Source organism: Tribolium castaneum, chromosome 7, assembly GCF_031307605.1.
Source record: "Tribolium castaneum strain GA2 chromosome 7, icTriCast1.1, whole genome shotgun sequence".
In the NCBI taxonomy this organism is placed as follows: Eukaryota; Metazoa; Arthropoda; class Insecta; order Coleoptera; family Tenebrionidae; genus Tribolium; species Tribolium castaneum.
In genome coordinates, this window is record NC_087400.1 from 263,986 (window position 1) to 281,123 (window position 17,138).

Genomic DNA, 17,138 nt, shown 5'->3' on the forward strand with positions numbered 1-17,138 from the left:
CGGTTACTAAACTAGGAATTTAAACAGAGGCGGGCTGTCAACAAGTCGTTTATTGAACATATACATACCTGGAGGGGCTATAAAACTTGGTGTTACACATAATGGTTACTACGGTTACAGGGGTTTAATCTAGACACCAAAACGAGTGATTTAAGGTTTGTTTTTATGAAAATGAGCTTTTATATCAAAAATTTAATTTATTAAAATCGTTAGTTACAGCATAAATATGTATAGAAATCGTTTACATCATCATAGTTACATGTTTTTTTAAAATAACGATGCGTTAATATAATTTCTTTATAATCATTCGGCAGCGTTTAAAAACACGGTTTTAAGGTATCATTAAAATTTGAAGTTTTTTTTATATTAAACGTAATAATAAAAACGTGCAGAAGGCAAATCTAATCACCCACTTTCGGTCTTATAACGAGTAAATAATTAAGTTAGGGATTTCTGCCGTCCGATTTACTAATTATAAGTGATAGAGAAAATGGGAGATGACTAGAAAGGTACAATTCCTATCGGCCATAAAATACTAAACTTTTCGACTATTTTTTTTTGGACAGTTGAAAATTTGAGCATCCGTCCGAAAACTCACATTAAATTTTTTTCTTCTTCTTTTTTCTACGTGGCTCGACCCCGAAAAGAGCCGAAAAAAAGAACCCCAGGCCTTGACTAAATCAGTTCAATTTTTTTGTATTTGACAAATCGGTGTCGCAATTTGGTGTGTATTTGACAATGCCAGTCCACTTTCTTCTGGTTTTGACAAATATGTGGCGTAATAAATGATAAAGAGACTTGTTTTTTTTGTGTTTTTGACTACGGTTTTTTTTGTTTTTGACAAACATGTCACAAAAAACTAAGAACTGTTTTGTTGTTTTTGTGTTTTTTTTGCCATTAGTCAAAAACAAAAAGTGTTTTTGACAATTTTGCGTCTGTTTTTGGCCCAGGAACCAAATTTTCAGCAAATTCCTTATAAAGAACTGGCAATATGGGGTTTAGCAGTGGTCGATGCAATCTCCGAAAGTCTAACATCGATGGGTCTACGATCATCGTACAAAGTCGGAGCTTGTAAAATAATACCAGCGGTACCAACAAGTACCGCAAGTGTGAAAATCCAAAGAAAGAGTCGGTCTAGTACCATTGCAACGTACTTCCAGTCTTCCTTAACCTTGAAAAAATTTTTGATGGATGAAAAACAGTACCATGAAGTAGTACCTTAGTCGAATCCTCCTCACGTCTGGTATGGTCCGCAATAAACCTGACCCCATCAATGGCTTTATGCACCTCTGGACACAAGTACCATGGGTTGGCCTCCCGACAAAGCGCATCCTCAAGCGACCCAGCGCCCAGATCCGTTGGTAAAGGCAACCCGAGCCCTGGCGGTGGGGTAGTACCATGGACCCGACACGCATTCAAGGCCCCAGCCTCCAACTCCCTTAAAACCCATCATGGGTCAACCGTTGGCTCAAAAACTACAAACCTGGGTGTTAGCTCATCCCTGGAACTAGCGCTTGGGAAAAAACCGGGATCATCGACCAAATCCTCCGTGTCTGTAAAAATCCCAGGATCGCGAAGCTCCAACCCATTGCAGGTTCGTACCATGACACGATGACTGGACGTCATGCTGGAATGATGGGTTAATGGGTTGTGAGCACGAAACGATGGTACCTTTTCCGGTCGAATTGGTAATGGGGTCGTCTCATCACCAAGAGACGTGGGAGGATGTGGATGAAGACACGACGCACCCATGGGGCCATGGTATGGGTCTGAGGGGACCGGAAATGGACGTTGAGGACTACCACTGTCACGCATATGCTGGAAAAAAGCATTTGGCAACGGTTTTTTGATTTTGTTATTTTTGACCATAACGGCCCAACGGTACCATGGAGCAAAATTTTGGGGCCGGATTCGGAAAGAGGGCACTAAACTACGGCCATGGTGAAAATTTCACTTCAATTCGTCAAAATTTACAGAAATTGCAAGGAATTGTTAGGGGGAAATTTCTGTCAAAAAAAAATTTTCTTGGCAATTTTACAAAATTTCGGGTTCTAGAAGTGTGAATTTCGTCAAATTTGGACAAACTATTGCCAGATGGGTCCCAAAGGCTTGGGTGAAATTCCTTTGAAAAAATCCAACGCTTACTTGATTTACACTAGGTGTTAGGACACGTGTTAGCCCCCCTTGTGGCATACTTTTGACCATAGGGGCCTACACGTTTAAGATAATTGAAATCCATTTCCGGATTCTGAAAGAGGGGGTTAAAATACGTAACTATTGTAAATTTCATTAAAGTATTTGAAAAAATAAGGAATATATTAAATTTTCAAAAAAAAAAATTTTTTTAGACCCTATCCAAAGCTTCAAAGGACTCTGTAGAAGCTTTCAACAGTTGCAACTTGTTCAAATTTTTTCCACTACTTACTAAATAACCAACAAACACGTAGTTTAAGTTTCATCAATAAATCTCAAAAATTGTTTGACTTATTGGTTAAAGTCCTAAGTGTTAGACTAGTGTTAGCCACTTTTGAGAACTCCTGGAGGCTCTAGAATCGGTTCTAGTCAATGTAATGTGTTCATATTTTGACCAAAGCTTGTAACAGGTTGTGTAAACTCGCCTTTGAAATTTAATCACGTTATAACAAAAGCTATTTGAGTTATCAAATTTTTCACCCGTCTTAGCATTTAAGGCTCTAGCGCCTGTACTATAGCTCGTAGCTTAAATCCGTTTGCAGATTCTGAAAAAGGACACCAAAAACCACAAACGTGGCAATTTTGAGCTAAATGTGTGTTTAAATAAATAAAATAGAAATTTTTGAAAGTTATGTGTTATTTGGCACCAACCTGAAAGTGTCCAAAATCATGGTAAAAAGTACAAATTTGCCCAACAATGGGACCACCAATGACGTCGGTGGGATAATTTCGGCTAGTAGTAGGAAGAACACTGTCAGTGATAGTAGGATCGAGATGGACAAACTTACCTGAAAAAAATTATTTGAAAAAAAAAATAAAAATTTTAGTCAAACTTTACTTTTTCACCACTATCGGAAGGCAGATAGAACACTAAAACGGTGAGAAACGAAATGCCCATACACGGAATGATGAGATTGACGGTATAAAATAAAGTTTTTCGTCTCATCGTAATGTTGAATGTGATATCAAGATAAGGTTCATCACAACACGTATAAAACTTTTCGTTCCTGAAAACACATGAAATATTTACAGCGAAAAGGTCGAATGATTAAATGACAAGTTTGGTGAGTTTACCTGACGGCTGGGACCTCCAAGATGTCCCATTCGACCGAAGTGTAGAATTCGGTCAAGTCGATGCCGATATCGACAATATTGGAGCCCTTCATCTCGTCCACATGACGAAGATCCACCTAAAAAAAGTTTATATTCCTAAAGCCATAAAAACGCTTTCCCTTCTGATAATTGATTCAAATTTGGTCTGTTCGTTACTAAGTGATTGCTAAAGACACAGTTAAAATTTCATGATGATAACTTAAAATTTGGCAGAGTTATTAACCGGTAAACTTTTAGACCAAATTTGGCACTTTTTTTAAAACAACTTTTTTTTCAAAAAAAAAACGGCCAAAAAATTGTTTGTAGCAATGATCCGTTTCTATATTAGGGAAGTCCGTCTAAAAATACGTAAATGACATAATTTTCATTTAGATTACTCCAAAAATCAATAAAATAGACAACTTTGAAAAAAAAATGAATACGACTTGGTCGATTTTGAGATACTTCGCTGACTTTAGGGAAGTTTCTAGTTAACATAATTAACTCAAAATTTGCTCAAATGTTCCCAAACGTCCAGTAAAGCCGTTCAGAAAGTTTCATTAAAATATCTAAAAGATTTTTCGATTAAACGAGGTCTCAAGTGTTAAGACCTGTTTTAGTCCAGTTTGAGACATTCTAAGAGTCCTAACTAAGCTTCAGAAATTTACCAAATTTGGCCCAAACATTTTATAATTGTAAATGAACACGCCCTGAAAATTTCATCAAAATATTCCAAAGTTAGTTTAAGTTATTAAAAAAGGTGCTAAGTGTTAGACCTGACTTGGCACTTTATTGAAAATTTTTGTGGCCACAACTTCTAAAATATTAATCTTGGCGCAAAATCGTTCTCAGATTCATAAAATTGAGGTCAAAATACACAAATAACATTATTTTCGTCACGATTTTTTCCAAAAATAAGTATAAAATAAAACATTTTGAAAAAAAATTGTTTTAACTTAGCACCTTTGTAATTAAACAGCCATAACATCCGAACGAGTGCTTGTATCCTAAATACGTTTTCAGACTTAGAAAGGGGAGACCAAAATGCATATTTGGGCCAAATTTCATTCAAATATCCGAAAAAATAAGTAAAACAAACAATTTTAAAAAAAAAGTTAGACCTGACTTGGCACTTTTTTGAAAATATTTGTGTTTCTAGCGACTAAAATACCAATCTTGGCACAAATTCGTCCCCAGATTCTTAAAATTGGGATGAAAACAGTCAAGAAGCTTAACTTTTCCGATTTTTTTCAAAGTACTTAAAAAAAAAATGTTGAAAAAAAATTGATTTGCAAGCGAATGTTTGTTTGTGGTGGAACTGCATTCAAATATTCATCCAAATAAATAAGTAAGTTATGTTTGGAACAATCGTTGATTCATTTCCCTCCGGAATCGCGTTCAATCCATCAGTTTGTAGCTCTTGTTTCGAAAATTCATTACCTGGAAGCCGTCGTAAGTCCACGATCCAAATTTCATGACACACGTTTGCTCGTCGAAGGGGAAATACTCGACGTCTATCTCGCAGGAAGACTTGTAAATCGCTGGAGGTTTCCACTCCACCCTTCCGGTGTAATTGAGGGTGGCTTTGGTGGCTAAAGTCACCTCGAAATTACCATCGGCACTGGAAACAACTTCATTAATAACACTTTGAGTGGAAGGAAGGCTGTTAAGGACTCACTTGTTGTAGAGGACGATGTCCGGACGCCAGATGTGGTCAGAGGGCACATGGAGCATCTCCACACCGCCGTACTCTTTGGGGTCCCATTTGAGCTTGTAGTCGTACCATGACTTGGAAAAAAATCATGAAAAAACTCACAATTTTAACAATTTTACCACATTTCTTTTAATTTTTTCAAAACTACGAATCGTACAATAAAACTGAGGACAGATTTGGAATCCCCAGGCAATTTTACGTCAGATGGATATATCTTTGAAATAAAATTTCGGTTATTGTAATTTTTATGATTTTTTTATTTGTGGGATGGGTAAAAAAAATCTTGATCAAGCTGTTTTTTCTAAATTATTTGCGCAATTTTGACTCGATTGCTACAAAATTTTGGTCAGAAGTAGATAATTAATCAGTGAAGGGGACCACAAGTCGCTTTTGATCAATTTCTATTTAATAATTTTTTTATTTATTTTTGATGTTTCGGAAAAATTCATAAACTACCATATTTCGTCTAATATCTTCAAAACTACGAATCGTACATCAAAAATGAAAACAGATTTGGAATCCCCAGTCAATTTTACGTGAGATAGACACAATTTTGGCACAAAATTGTGGTTATTGTAATTTACATAATTTTTTATTAGTAGGGTAGGAAAGTAAAAATTTTGATCAAGCTGTTTTTTCAAATTTATTTGCGCAGTTTTGACACGATTGCCACAAAATTTTGCATAGAAATAGATAATTAACTTGTGAAAGAGGCTATAGGTTGTTTTCGATCAGTTTTTGTTTTTTTATATTTTTTTTGTAATTTTTTTATAATCTTAGAAAAATTACAAATGACCATTTTTTGTCTAATATCTCCAAAACTACTAATCGTAAGACAAAAATGAAGACAGATTTGAAATCCCCAGGCAATTTTACGTCAGATGGATATATTTTTGAAATAAAATTTCGGCTATTGTAATTTTTATGATTTTTTTATTGGTGGGATGGGTAAAAAAAATCTTGATCAAGCTGTTTTTTCTAAATTATTTGCGCAATTTTGACTCGATTGCTACAAAATTTTGGTCAGAAGTAGATAATTGATCAGTGAAGGGGACCACAAGTCGCTTTTGATCAATTTCTATTTAATATTTTTTTTATTTATTTTTGATGTTTCGGAAAAATTCATAAACTACCATATTTCGTCTAATATCTTCAAAACTACGAATCGTACAACAAAAATGAAAACAGATTCGAAATCCCCAGTCAATTTTACGTGAGATAGACACAATTTTGGCACAAAATTCTGGTTATTGTAATTTACATAATTTTTTATTAGTAGGGTAGGAAAGTAAAAATTTTGATCAAGCTGTTTTTTCAAATTTATTTGCGCAGTTATGACACGTTTGCCACAAAATTTTGCATAGGAATAAATAATTAACTTGTGAAAGAGGCTCCAGGTTGCTTTCGATCAGTTTTTGTTTTTTTATACTTTTTTTTGTAATTTTTTTTATAATCTTAGAAAAATTACAAATGACCATTTTTTGTCTAATATCTCCCAAACTACTAATCGTAAGACAAAAATAAAGACAGATTTGGAATCTTCAGTCAATTATACGTCAGATAGCTATACTTTTGACATAAATTTTTAGTATTTATAGTTTTTCTGATTTTTTTATTGGAGGGTAGGTAAAAAAAATGTGACCAAACAGTTTTATTCAAATTATTTACACAGTTCTAACTCGATCGCTACAAAATTTTGGTTCTAAATAGATAATAACAAGTAAAAAGATCTACAAATCGTTTGAGATGAATTTCAATTTTTAATTTTTTTATTTATATTTTTTTGTAAATTGGAAAAATTACAAACAACCATATTTCGTCTAATATCTCTAAAACTACAATTTTTATAACTCAAGTAAAAACAGATTTGGAATCCTCGGACAATTTTACGTCAGACAGATGTACTCATGACATTAATTTTCATTTATAATAGTTTTTATTATTTTATTGGTGGGTAGGTATGAAAAAATTTTGGCCAAACAGTTTTATTTAAATTATTTGCACATTTTTTAATCGATTGCCACAAATGGCGACCAAGGATCCTGAAAATTACTTATAACTATTAGAAATTATGAATTAGTCAAAAATTACGTATGTATGAAAAATTTCAGTTCGTTCGGAAAGCTTGTAAAAACTTTAAAAATAAAAAAATGAAAAAAAATAAAGTGTTTACACACCTGTTCGACCCACAGATTCGTTGTCATTATTTGGTTCTTGAGGTTCTGGAAATGTTTGCTTCGTTTTTTGCAACTTTATTATTTTTCCTAAAATACTCACAACATCGATGAGTTGCGATAGTTTGAGTTTGATTTTGACAGTTAGAGCGTCCGAAACGTTGACTACAGGCCGAACCAATTTATTATAATTTGATAAAAGATCATCGTAGAGTCGTTTGGCGTCTGGATTACCGGAACATCCTGAAAAAGAAAACCGAACAAATTGTATTAATTTTCACGCAAAAATCGCCGTTTCTTTCTCATTATCATTCAAATGAAGTCGTTTTAAGGCAGTGAAAGTTGCGTTTACACGCGAACAAAGCGCACTTGGCTGGCAATTATTCTTGAAAATCTACATTTGGAAATGTGTTTTGCTGGCTCATCCCTTTGGGGCTCTTAACGGCATTCGACTGTAAAGTCCGTTTTGGTGCACGTATGCCCGATTGTAATTAATTTCGGGACGCGTGAGGCACATTACTTCCAATTAGAGTGATTTAACAGCGAGAGCTTGCAATTCCTTCAATGACGAGAGGGAATTACACCAAACAGAGAGTTACAGCACTGTTCAAAAAATTCCCGCTTACTTAATTTTGACCAGATCTGGATGAAATCTGGCCCAAATATGCCTTTTAGTCTCCTCTTTCCGAGCCTGGAAACAGATTTCAAATACGAGCACTCGTTCGGGCGCTATGGCTATTTATGTACAAGGGTGTTAAGTCAAAAAAAATTTTTCAAAATTTTCAATTTTATATTTATTTTTTGAAAGAAATCATGACCAAAAACAATGTCACTTGTGTATCGTGACCCGAACTTTAACAATCTGAAGACAATTCTGTGCAAGGATTAATAATTTACAAGTTGTGGCCACAAATATTTTCAAAAAAGTGCCAAGTCAGGTCTAACACTTAGCCCAATAACTCAACCAAACTTTGGGATATCGTGACGAATTTTTAACTGAGTTATGTTTGATTATATGGTAATTGACGGGCAAAATTTAAACGAATTCTGTCCATTTTAAGGTTTTCTGTGGCCCTTGGAAGCTCTCAATGAAACTAAACGAGCTCTTTGTATTTGAACAAAATTTGGCAAAAATACGCATTTCGGTCACTGCTTTCAGAATCCGAAAATTAACTTGCACCATAAAAATTAGTTCGGACGTTATGGCCGTCTGTAGTCACAAAGGTGCTAAGTCTAATCACTTTTTTTTCAAAAATTTTGTATTTATTTATTTTGAGAGATATAAAGACCAAAATTACGTTACTTGTTCTTTTTTAGTCAGGCGTTAAGAATCTGAAAGCAGTTTCGAGCTACGGACAATATTTTCGTAGTTATGACCACATATACTTTCAAAAAAAGGCCAAGTCAGGTGTAGCACTTAGCACCTTTTTTAATAACTTGAACTAACTTTGGAATATTGTGATGACATTTTCAGGGCGTGTTTATTTGCTATTATAGAACGTTTGGACCAAATTTGGTAAATTTCTGACGGTTAGAAGCTTAGTTAGGGCTCTTAGAATGTCTCAAACTGGACTAAAACTGGTCCTAACACTTAACACCTCGTTTAATCGAGAAATCTTTTAGATATTTTAATGAAACTTTCTGAGCGACTTTTTTGGACGCTTGGTAACGTTTGTGCAAAATTTGACTCAATTGTGTTAACCAGAAATCTTTCTAGAGCGAAATGTTTCAAAATGGACCAAGTCGTATTCAATTTTTTTTTTCAAAATTTTCTATTTTATTTATTTTTGGAGCAATCTGTATGAAAATTATGTCGCTTACGTATTTTAAGACGAACTTTAAGAATCTGGAAACGTATTTTGCTTTATACCAAAATTCTGTACTGTAATTAATTGTAAAGATATAGTAACAAAATTTAGGCCAATTATCTATTTTGTCTCAAATTTTAAAAAACTGGACGCGTTTTTTCGCTACGGGAAATATTTCAGCCGTTTATCTCCATTTTTATCACTCAATTTTTCCAGCCAATTAGCTTATCTCCGTTCAGGTGTGATCCTTAGATATCAAGTTTCGCAGTCAAGGTAATGAAGTTTATGCCAAACTTCCGTTCACCGATATCCAAAACACTTCCGTTTTCCAAGATGCTTTTAACTACCCACAAACCACATCTCTTTACGACCCCAACTTAAATTAAAATCGATCGATCGCCGTTCAAACAAAACCAGTCCAATATTTGGACGAAAAGTTTCGTTGTGACTGAAAAAAAATATTTCCAGTGCTACAACAAGTTTAATTTAACGATGAGGAAAAATGTAAACACGCCGCGTTGAATATTAATAATTTTTTTCTCACTGGGAGTTGGTTTTAGTTTCACAATCTGCTGGAGCGAAGGATAAAACCCGATTTCCTCTCAATTTCTTCACGCAAATTGAATTGAAAATCAGTTTTTGCTATCGATTGTTGGATTAGAGGCTGCTGGGTTTGAGGTTGCGAGAGAATAATTGTCAAAATGTCAACAGTTTGCGCGCAAATAAAGCTCTTATTAAAGTTTGACGATAATTAGAGCACCTCGTTTGAGTTTCACTCGATGTGAGGATGACTGAAAGAAAAATAAATTGGGCAAAAAATTACCCAAAATATTACATTTAATTTAAAAAAACAGACAATTTTCAAAGACACTTCGCTGTCTTTAGAAAAGTTTCTAGTCAACACAATTGAGTCAAATTTTGCTCAAACGTTCTATAATAGCACGTAAACACGCCCTGAAAATTTCATCACAATATTTCAAAGTCAGTTCAAGTTATTAAAAAAGGTGCTAAGTGCTACACCTGACTTGGCCTTTTTTTGAAAGTATATGTGGCCATAACTACGAAAATATTGTCCGTAGCTCGAAACTGCTTTCAGATTCTTAATGCCTGACTAAAAAAGAACAAGTGACGTAATTTTCGTCTTTATATCTCTCAAAATAAATAAATACGAAATTTTTGAAAAAAAAGTGATTAGACTTAGCATCCTTGTGACTACAGATGGCCATAACGTCGGAACTAATTGTTATGGTCGTAATTTGTTTTCTGATTCTGAAAGCAGTGATCAAAATGTGTGTTTTTGTCAAATTTTATTCGCATATTATGGAAAATAAGCAATAGAAAAAATTTTGAAAAATAAGAGAGATTGTTTAGTTTCACTGAGAGCTTCCAAACACCACAGAAAACCTTACAATGGACTGAATTTGTTCAAATTTTGATTGCTAATTACCAAGTAATCGAACATAACTCAGTTAAAAATTCGTCACGATATCCCGAAGTTTGGTTGAGTTATTGGTTTAAGTGCTAAATGTTAGACCTGACTTGGCAATTTTTTGAAAATATTTGTGGCCACAACTTCTAAAATATTAACCCTGGCATATAATCGTCTCCAGATTCTTATAAATGAGGTCAAAATACACAAATAATATTTTTTTCGTCCCGATTTTTTTCAAAAATAAGTATAAAATAAAACATTTTGAAAAAAAAATGTTTTGACTTAGCACCTTTGTAATTAAACAGCCCTAAAATCCTATCGAGTGCTCGTATCCTAAATCCGTTTTCAGTTTCCGAAAGAGGAGACTAAAATGCATATTTGGGCCAAATTTCATTCAAATATACGAAAAAATAAGTAGAACAAGCAATTTTGGAAAAAAACAGTCCTAAGTTTTGGACCTGACTTGGCACTTTTTTGAAAATATTTGTGGCCAAAACTTCTAAAATATTAACCCTGGCACATAATCGTCTCCGGATTCTTAAAATTTGGGTCAAGATACACAAGTGACATTATTTTCGTCCCGATTTCTTATAAAATAATTATAAAATAAAAAAAATGAAGAAAAAAATTTTACTTAGCACCCTTGTACGTAAACAGCCATAGCGCTCGAACGAGTACTCGTATCCTAAATCCGTTTTCAGTTTCCGAAAGAGGAGACTAAAGTGCATATTTGGGCCAAATTTTATTTAAATATACAAAAAAATAAGTAGAACAGACAATTTTGGAAAAAACAGTTGGACCTGACTTGGCACTTTTTTGAAAATAATAATCTTAGCACAAATAAAAAAAATTGAATACGACTATTATTTCTTGCGATAAAATAAGTCGTTTTATTGAAACATTCCGAGTACAAAATAACACAATTTTTTCCTTCAAACAGTGCATATCTTTTGGTTTGCGTTATGAAATTCCTTCAAGCTTCCTCCTCCGTTTAATTGAACTCGAACAACTCACCTGATATGAGCACTAAAACTATCCACATAATCCCCACCAAGCTCTTCATCCCGAGTCATGTCCACATGGTGGACCTTTCAGTTTCCTGAAACACAAATCCTTAATTAAGGAGCTTTCAGTAACCGATGACCGTTATTCGTTTTATATTTCAGTAGCAGAGAGAGAATCCCGACGGAGCGTTTCACGAGATCGCGTCATAAACTCGCTTTTATATCTCAGGTAGAAAATAAAAACGACGCCCTGTGCCGTTTCTTTCAACGACAATTGCCGCCTTAATTAACTGACGATGTTTCATTACATATTTTAATTAATTGTTTTTGCCTCTCAAACAACAACTCCAATTATTTCTTTGGCCCAAGTTTTCTCTTTAATTAAATTTCGGCGGCCACGAGTGGCTTTTGATACTTGAAGCGACCACACAACAAAAATTGAAAAATACCTATACTACGGGACCGATTCTAACCAAATTTTACGGGCGTCATTAAACCACCAATACTAAGCCACTTTTCAAATTTCATTCGATTATCTCCACTAGGAGCAAAGTTACAACGACTTGAAAATTTCAAAAAAGTGCTAACTTTTTTCCAAAATTTTCGAAAATCGTGACCGATTTTGATGAAATTTGGATATAATGTTACCATTGGTCTACGGAACACGCCTATCAAATTTGATTAAGTTTCGATTGGTGGAGGCTGAGTTAGAGCCGTTTTTGTGTGTCAGAATGGTGCTAACTCTAGCACTCCAATTATTTCAGCAACCACTTGGTCCTTTTTAATGAAACTTTCAGGGAAGTTTTATGTCTGTCAAAGCAACAAAACTGCCGAATTTCACACAATTTTATTGATAAGAAGCGATTTTACAGTGTTTTAAACATTTTTTTATTCGCATTATGTAAGTTGATTTGGTTGTTGTCAACTCCGGCCATGAAAAAATTTGAGCCGTCGCTAAACTTTCGCAAGTAAACAGTTCAATAAACATCCTCATATTTCTTTTATCGGTGTCCAACGTCAGCAGAAAAAAACTCAAACACAAACAAGTCCCCAAAGAGTTAATTTTCGGTAATTTCGTTATCTCACACTTGTGAAAGTTGACGTTTAAGCATGGCAAGCTAACAGCTTTTGCGGAGTAAAGTAAAATGCATCGATTGGCCTCAACGTTGCTAAGATACTACTACCTATACTCTCGTTCTTCTTTTATCTTTATGCCCGCTTGCTTGTTTTAAAACGCTTTCGGAGTACTCGAGCAGGTGCTCGACGTTACTTTTTAATAGCTGGATGTAACTCATGTTCGGAGCCTTTTCTCTTTTTCATATACAATCACAAGAGGGTTGCCAGACCGGTTTACGAGAGGCATTAGTGGGAATAAAGGCGATTTCTGAATATTACATTAAGAAATTTCGGTTTTGGCGATGGAGCTACTCGCTTAAATATTTAACACGCTTGTGCTTGCTTATAAGTGGCCATATTGTGGGATCAAGCCACAATAAACCGTCTGAATGTGCTCTGAAATTTTCAGACAAATCGGTCCAGCATTACGCGAGATATAAGCAATTCTTTGAATTTTTCGCAAAACTGTAAAATCGCTCCACGTTCATATAATTGCCCGAAACTTGACAAACTTATTCTCTTAACCCTTACAAACCTACCCTGAAAATTTCATTTACAACAACCAAGTGCTTGCTGAGATAATTACAGTGCTAGAGTTAGCACTATTTTGAAACACAAAAATGGCCCTAATCCGGCTTCCACCGCACGAAACTTAACCAAACTTAAAACACGTGTTATCTGAGCCTACTGCAACATCGTGTCCGAATTTCATCAAAATCGCACAAGATTTGGAAAAATTTTGAAAAAAAGTTAGGACTATTTTGAAACACAAAAATGGCCCTAACTTGGCTTGCACCCACCCAAACTTAACCAAACTTAAAACACATGTTATCTGAGTCCACTGTAACGTCGTGTCCAAATTTCATCAAAATCCGTCAAAGTTTGGGAAAATTTTGGAAAAAAGTTAGCACTTTTTTGAATTTTTAAATTGCTATAACTTTGCTCCTAATTAATTTAAAGAGGTGAAATTTGAAACATGCACTCTTGGGGCGTGTTCAAACACTTCTTGAGATTTTCATCACGTCCAGGTCTAAAGGGCCCATAACAATAAATTTAAATGGGCGATAAATTGCGTCCCTTGTCAACACATTATCATCATAATTACACCTAAAGTGAGTTTTATACCAAAACGGTTAGGTTATAACCGTGTTGCCATAGCAATTGGAATCAATCACAGGCACGGCCTTCCTGATTTATTCGTGTTTAGGGTGCGTCATGTTTATATAATTCGTGAATTTTCTCGAAACGCATGAATATCTCCGACAGCTATTACAAGGAATGGTAATGAGAAGCGCATAAATAAATAAGTAGCAGCGTAATCTAGAGATAAGACCAGGGGGGGATTTGGCGCCAAATTTAAAAAATGTGATTATTTTTTAGCTTGTCGTATCCCTTTTTATCGGCTTATCGTTTGACAGAAGCAATTTCGGGGATTATCCCGAGTCGTGAATTAATTTTTCCCTCAAAGAACAACAGTCACGGCCTACTATATTGATTGATTAACGTGTTGTTTGGCCCGTTTTAAACTCCTGGAGCATAATAAAATTGATTTATTCCGATTTTGAGGCAAACAACGGTGTTTTTGTAGTGAAAATTACGAGTATTGATCGGTTGAAAAGGTAGAGATAAGGTTTTGAGGGGGCAGGTTGACGTATGAGCGATTCCGGTGATTGTCAAGTTGAAATTTGAACAAAGAAATGTTTTTTAAATAAGTCCACAACTATTCATCGTATCGAAGTGAAATTTTTAGGCCTTATTTAGATCAGTCAAAGACGTGCATGTTCCAAATTTCAAGTCATTTCGTTAATTAGGAGCCGAGTTATAGTGTTTCAAAATGGTGCTAGTGGACCAATTTTTCAAAAATTTGACTAATCAAAGTAATTGAATGATTTCAAGTTTAAATTTTCCATGTTGTGCGAGTTTAACGACCGTTGCATTGTAGAAATCACGCAGTTTGTGTCATAAATCGTACTGCAGGCCATTCAAAAAACTCGCGACCTAATTGTTTCATTCTTGAGCACGATCTCGCTCAAGTGTTAGGTTTTTTTTGATAAATTGTTATCGAAAAAGGAAAATATTGGTTCGAGTGTTTGTTCAGATTGTTTCCTTTTCCTTCCGTCACGGATTTTGAATTATGATCGATTCGTTCGTCTGACGGATTGTTTTATGTTGCGGAAAGACCGCAAGAGATCGCTCTTAGTACAAAAGATGCATAAGAAATGAGGAAACGGAAACGGAAATTGGGCCAGAAACAGCCAAATTAAAATGTAAACGGACGTTTCACCTTCATTGTTTTTTTAAGTGTGCTCACAGTTGAGGAAATTGAATTTTTAAAGGAAAACGAGTTCACACCAAGTTGAAACATTTGGCACAAAAATTCGATCAAATCGTTTATAAAACGCCCCCCAGTCAACCAAACTTCACCAAATTTGAAACGAACAATAACGTGAACGGTTTGAACAAATCCTGAAAGTTTCATCAAAATCGGGCGGGTAGTTGCTGAGATATAGTAAAGGTGCTAACTCAAAATTTTGATTTTTTTACTCTAATGTACTAATATGATTTTGAAAAACATTAATTTTGCCTAAATATGTTCGAATTATTGGTTTTTTGACCAAAAAGAGGTAAAAAATCCGATTTTTTAGTAACATTTTGAAATTTTCAAACAGTCATAACTGGGTTTTGGGTCACTATAACTGACCCAAATTTAGGATATGAGTTAGTAAGGGCTCTCTAAACAAGCTCCAAAAATTTCATTAAGTTACGACCAGTGGTTGCTGAGATAGTTAGGGTGCTAGTGGTTAGCACTTTTTGAAAATTTCATTAATTATAGCACGACTCTCACTTGTCCTCTCCTTTCCAAATTTGAAACATGTACTATGGGCATCAAAGGGCACAACTCCTGAAAATTTTATTCAAATCGGGTGGGAATTAACGAAGTCAAAAAGAAGAGGGTTAGCACTTTTTTGAAAAATTTGAATGGGTCTTAGTTAGTCAAACTTTTACAAATTCGGGACCTATGATACTTGAAGGGTTTTAAACAAATCGTGAAAATGTCAACAAGATTCGTCCAATAATTGCCAAAGTGCTAAATCAGGGTTTAGACTAAACTCAAAATTACGATTTTTTGGAACAAATATAGCCAAAAAAAAAATAGGAAAACAATAACAAGCATTAAGTTCGCCCAAATACTTAAAACATTCTTAGTTTTGTGGCTAAAAAGTGGTAACTGTATTTCTGGAGCCTATAATTTTAGCACCATTACGAAATTTTCAAACGCCTGTAACTTGGCTTTGGGTCAACATATTTGGTTGAAATTTGGAACATGAGTTTTTTTGGCCACCCTAAGCAACTGCAACAAATTTCAATCAATTTGCTCAATTTATTTAGTTATGGTGCAAACTCAAAAATTAAAAAATTGAGTTTCATTGATTTTGCATATTTTTTCCAACATATCAATCGATCGAGCGAGCTTGACACACTCGACCCGTGATAAAGACTCACAAAAATCTCGAATTCTTACCAAAATCTCGTTCACATCCGTTCAGTTCAGACAAATCTGCAACACCATCATCGAAAACCAGTGATCGTGTCTTGCAAACTCGGATGAACCTATCTGTGGTTGAGGCACGGCACCCACTAGCTGTGTTCCAACCCGGACGACGCCGCCGCCCACACCACGCAAGCGTACACACGTGTGAAAAAACTCACTCCAAGAACTACTAGAACTAGTGCTAGTGCTACTTGACCCAAGTCGTAATCAAACTTGAGCACAAAGGGTGGCCGAATTTCTTCGGCGCAAAAACAAGCCGTATTGGACGTTTTACTAATTTAAAAAAAGTCAAAAACATGAAAAAATGAAAATAGTCGTGGCGCTAGGAAAATTTCAGGGGGTGTTTGTGGGGGTCAGACACGTGCAAGTTTAAAATTTCAGGCAATTCGGTTACTTGTAAGCCAAGTTATTGCAGTTTAAAAATTCAAAATAATGCTATAACTTTTTTTTCATTACTAAAATGTGATCTAAGTCATGAAAGTGCGATTTTTGTGTACAATTTAACCAAAGTACGCATTTATTTGCGGTTCGATGGTTTTTTTGAGACAGCTAGGCCACAAAAAACAAATTCATGACTTAGCATTTTTACTTGGAAAAAAAATGAAAATAAGAGTAGCTTAATGAAAATTTCAGAGGATGTTTATGTGGATTAGAGACGTATAAGTTTAAAATTTCAGTCAATTCTATTACTTGGAAGCCAAGTTATTGGAGTTTCAAAATTCAAAATAGAGCTAACTTTTTTTTAATCAATAAAATCGTATCAAAGTGATAAATGTGCAATTTTTAGTGTCCAATTTAACCAAATTACGTATTTATTTGCGGCTCGAGAGTTTTTTGAGACAGCTAGGCCACAAAAAACAAATTCGTGACTTAGCACCCTTACCTGGAAAAGAAAATGAAAATAAAAGTAGCTTAATGAAAATTTCAGAGGATGTTTATATGGATTAGGGACGTGCAAGTTTAGAATTTAAGGCAATTTGGTTACTTGGAAGCCAAGTTATTGCAGTTTCAAAATTCAAAATAGGGCTAATTTTTTTTTAAATTATTAAAAT

The 17,138-nt window shown here is 34.7% G+C and overlaps 1 protein-coding gene across 4 annotated transcripts; it reads right to left on the minus strand.

The window, feature by feature from the left end:
• Window positions 1-32: 32 nt before the first annotated feature.
• nAChRa3 (nicotinic acetylcholine receptor alpha 3 subunit) lies at window positions 33-16,211 on the minus strand. 4 transcript variants are annotated; one of them, XM_008202080.3, is made up of 13 exons: window positions 16,057-16,211; window positions 11,428-11,512; window positions 7,277-7,416; window positions 7,177-7,221; window positions 4,964-5,073; window positions 4,726-4,906; window positions 3,268-3,383; window positions 3,032-3,200; window positions 2,845-2,981; window positions 1,672-1,818; window positions 1,484-1,627; window positions 1,219-1,438; window positions 33-1,171 (listed from the first exon to the last, which is right to left on the minus strand). In XM_008202080.3, the coding sequence occupies exons 2-13, from the start codon at window positions 11,474-11,476 to the stop codon at window positions 974-976; spliced, it is 1,656 nt and encodes a 551-aa protein (XP_008200302.1). In that variant the 5' UTR covers window positions 11,477-11,512; window positions 16,057-16,211; the 3' UTR covers window positions 33-973.
• Window positions 16,212-17,138: the final 927 nt, after the last annotated feature.

Bases quoted from the DNA above. Each gene is read 5' to 3' on its own strand.
- nAChRa3 (XM_008202080.3), bottom strand. From the start codon at position 11,476: ATGAAGAGCTTGGTGGGGATTATGTGGATAGTTTTAGTGCTCATATCA. The intron at 7,222-7,276 runs GTGAGTATTTTA...AAACATTTCCAG, and splicing joins TATCGCAACTCATCGATGTT to AACCTCAAGAACCAAATAAT. The intron at 4,907-4,963 runs GTGAGTCCTTAA...AGTTGTTTCCAG, and splicing joins GACATCGTCCTCTACAACAA to TGCCGATGGTAATTTCGAGG.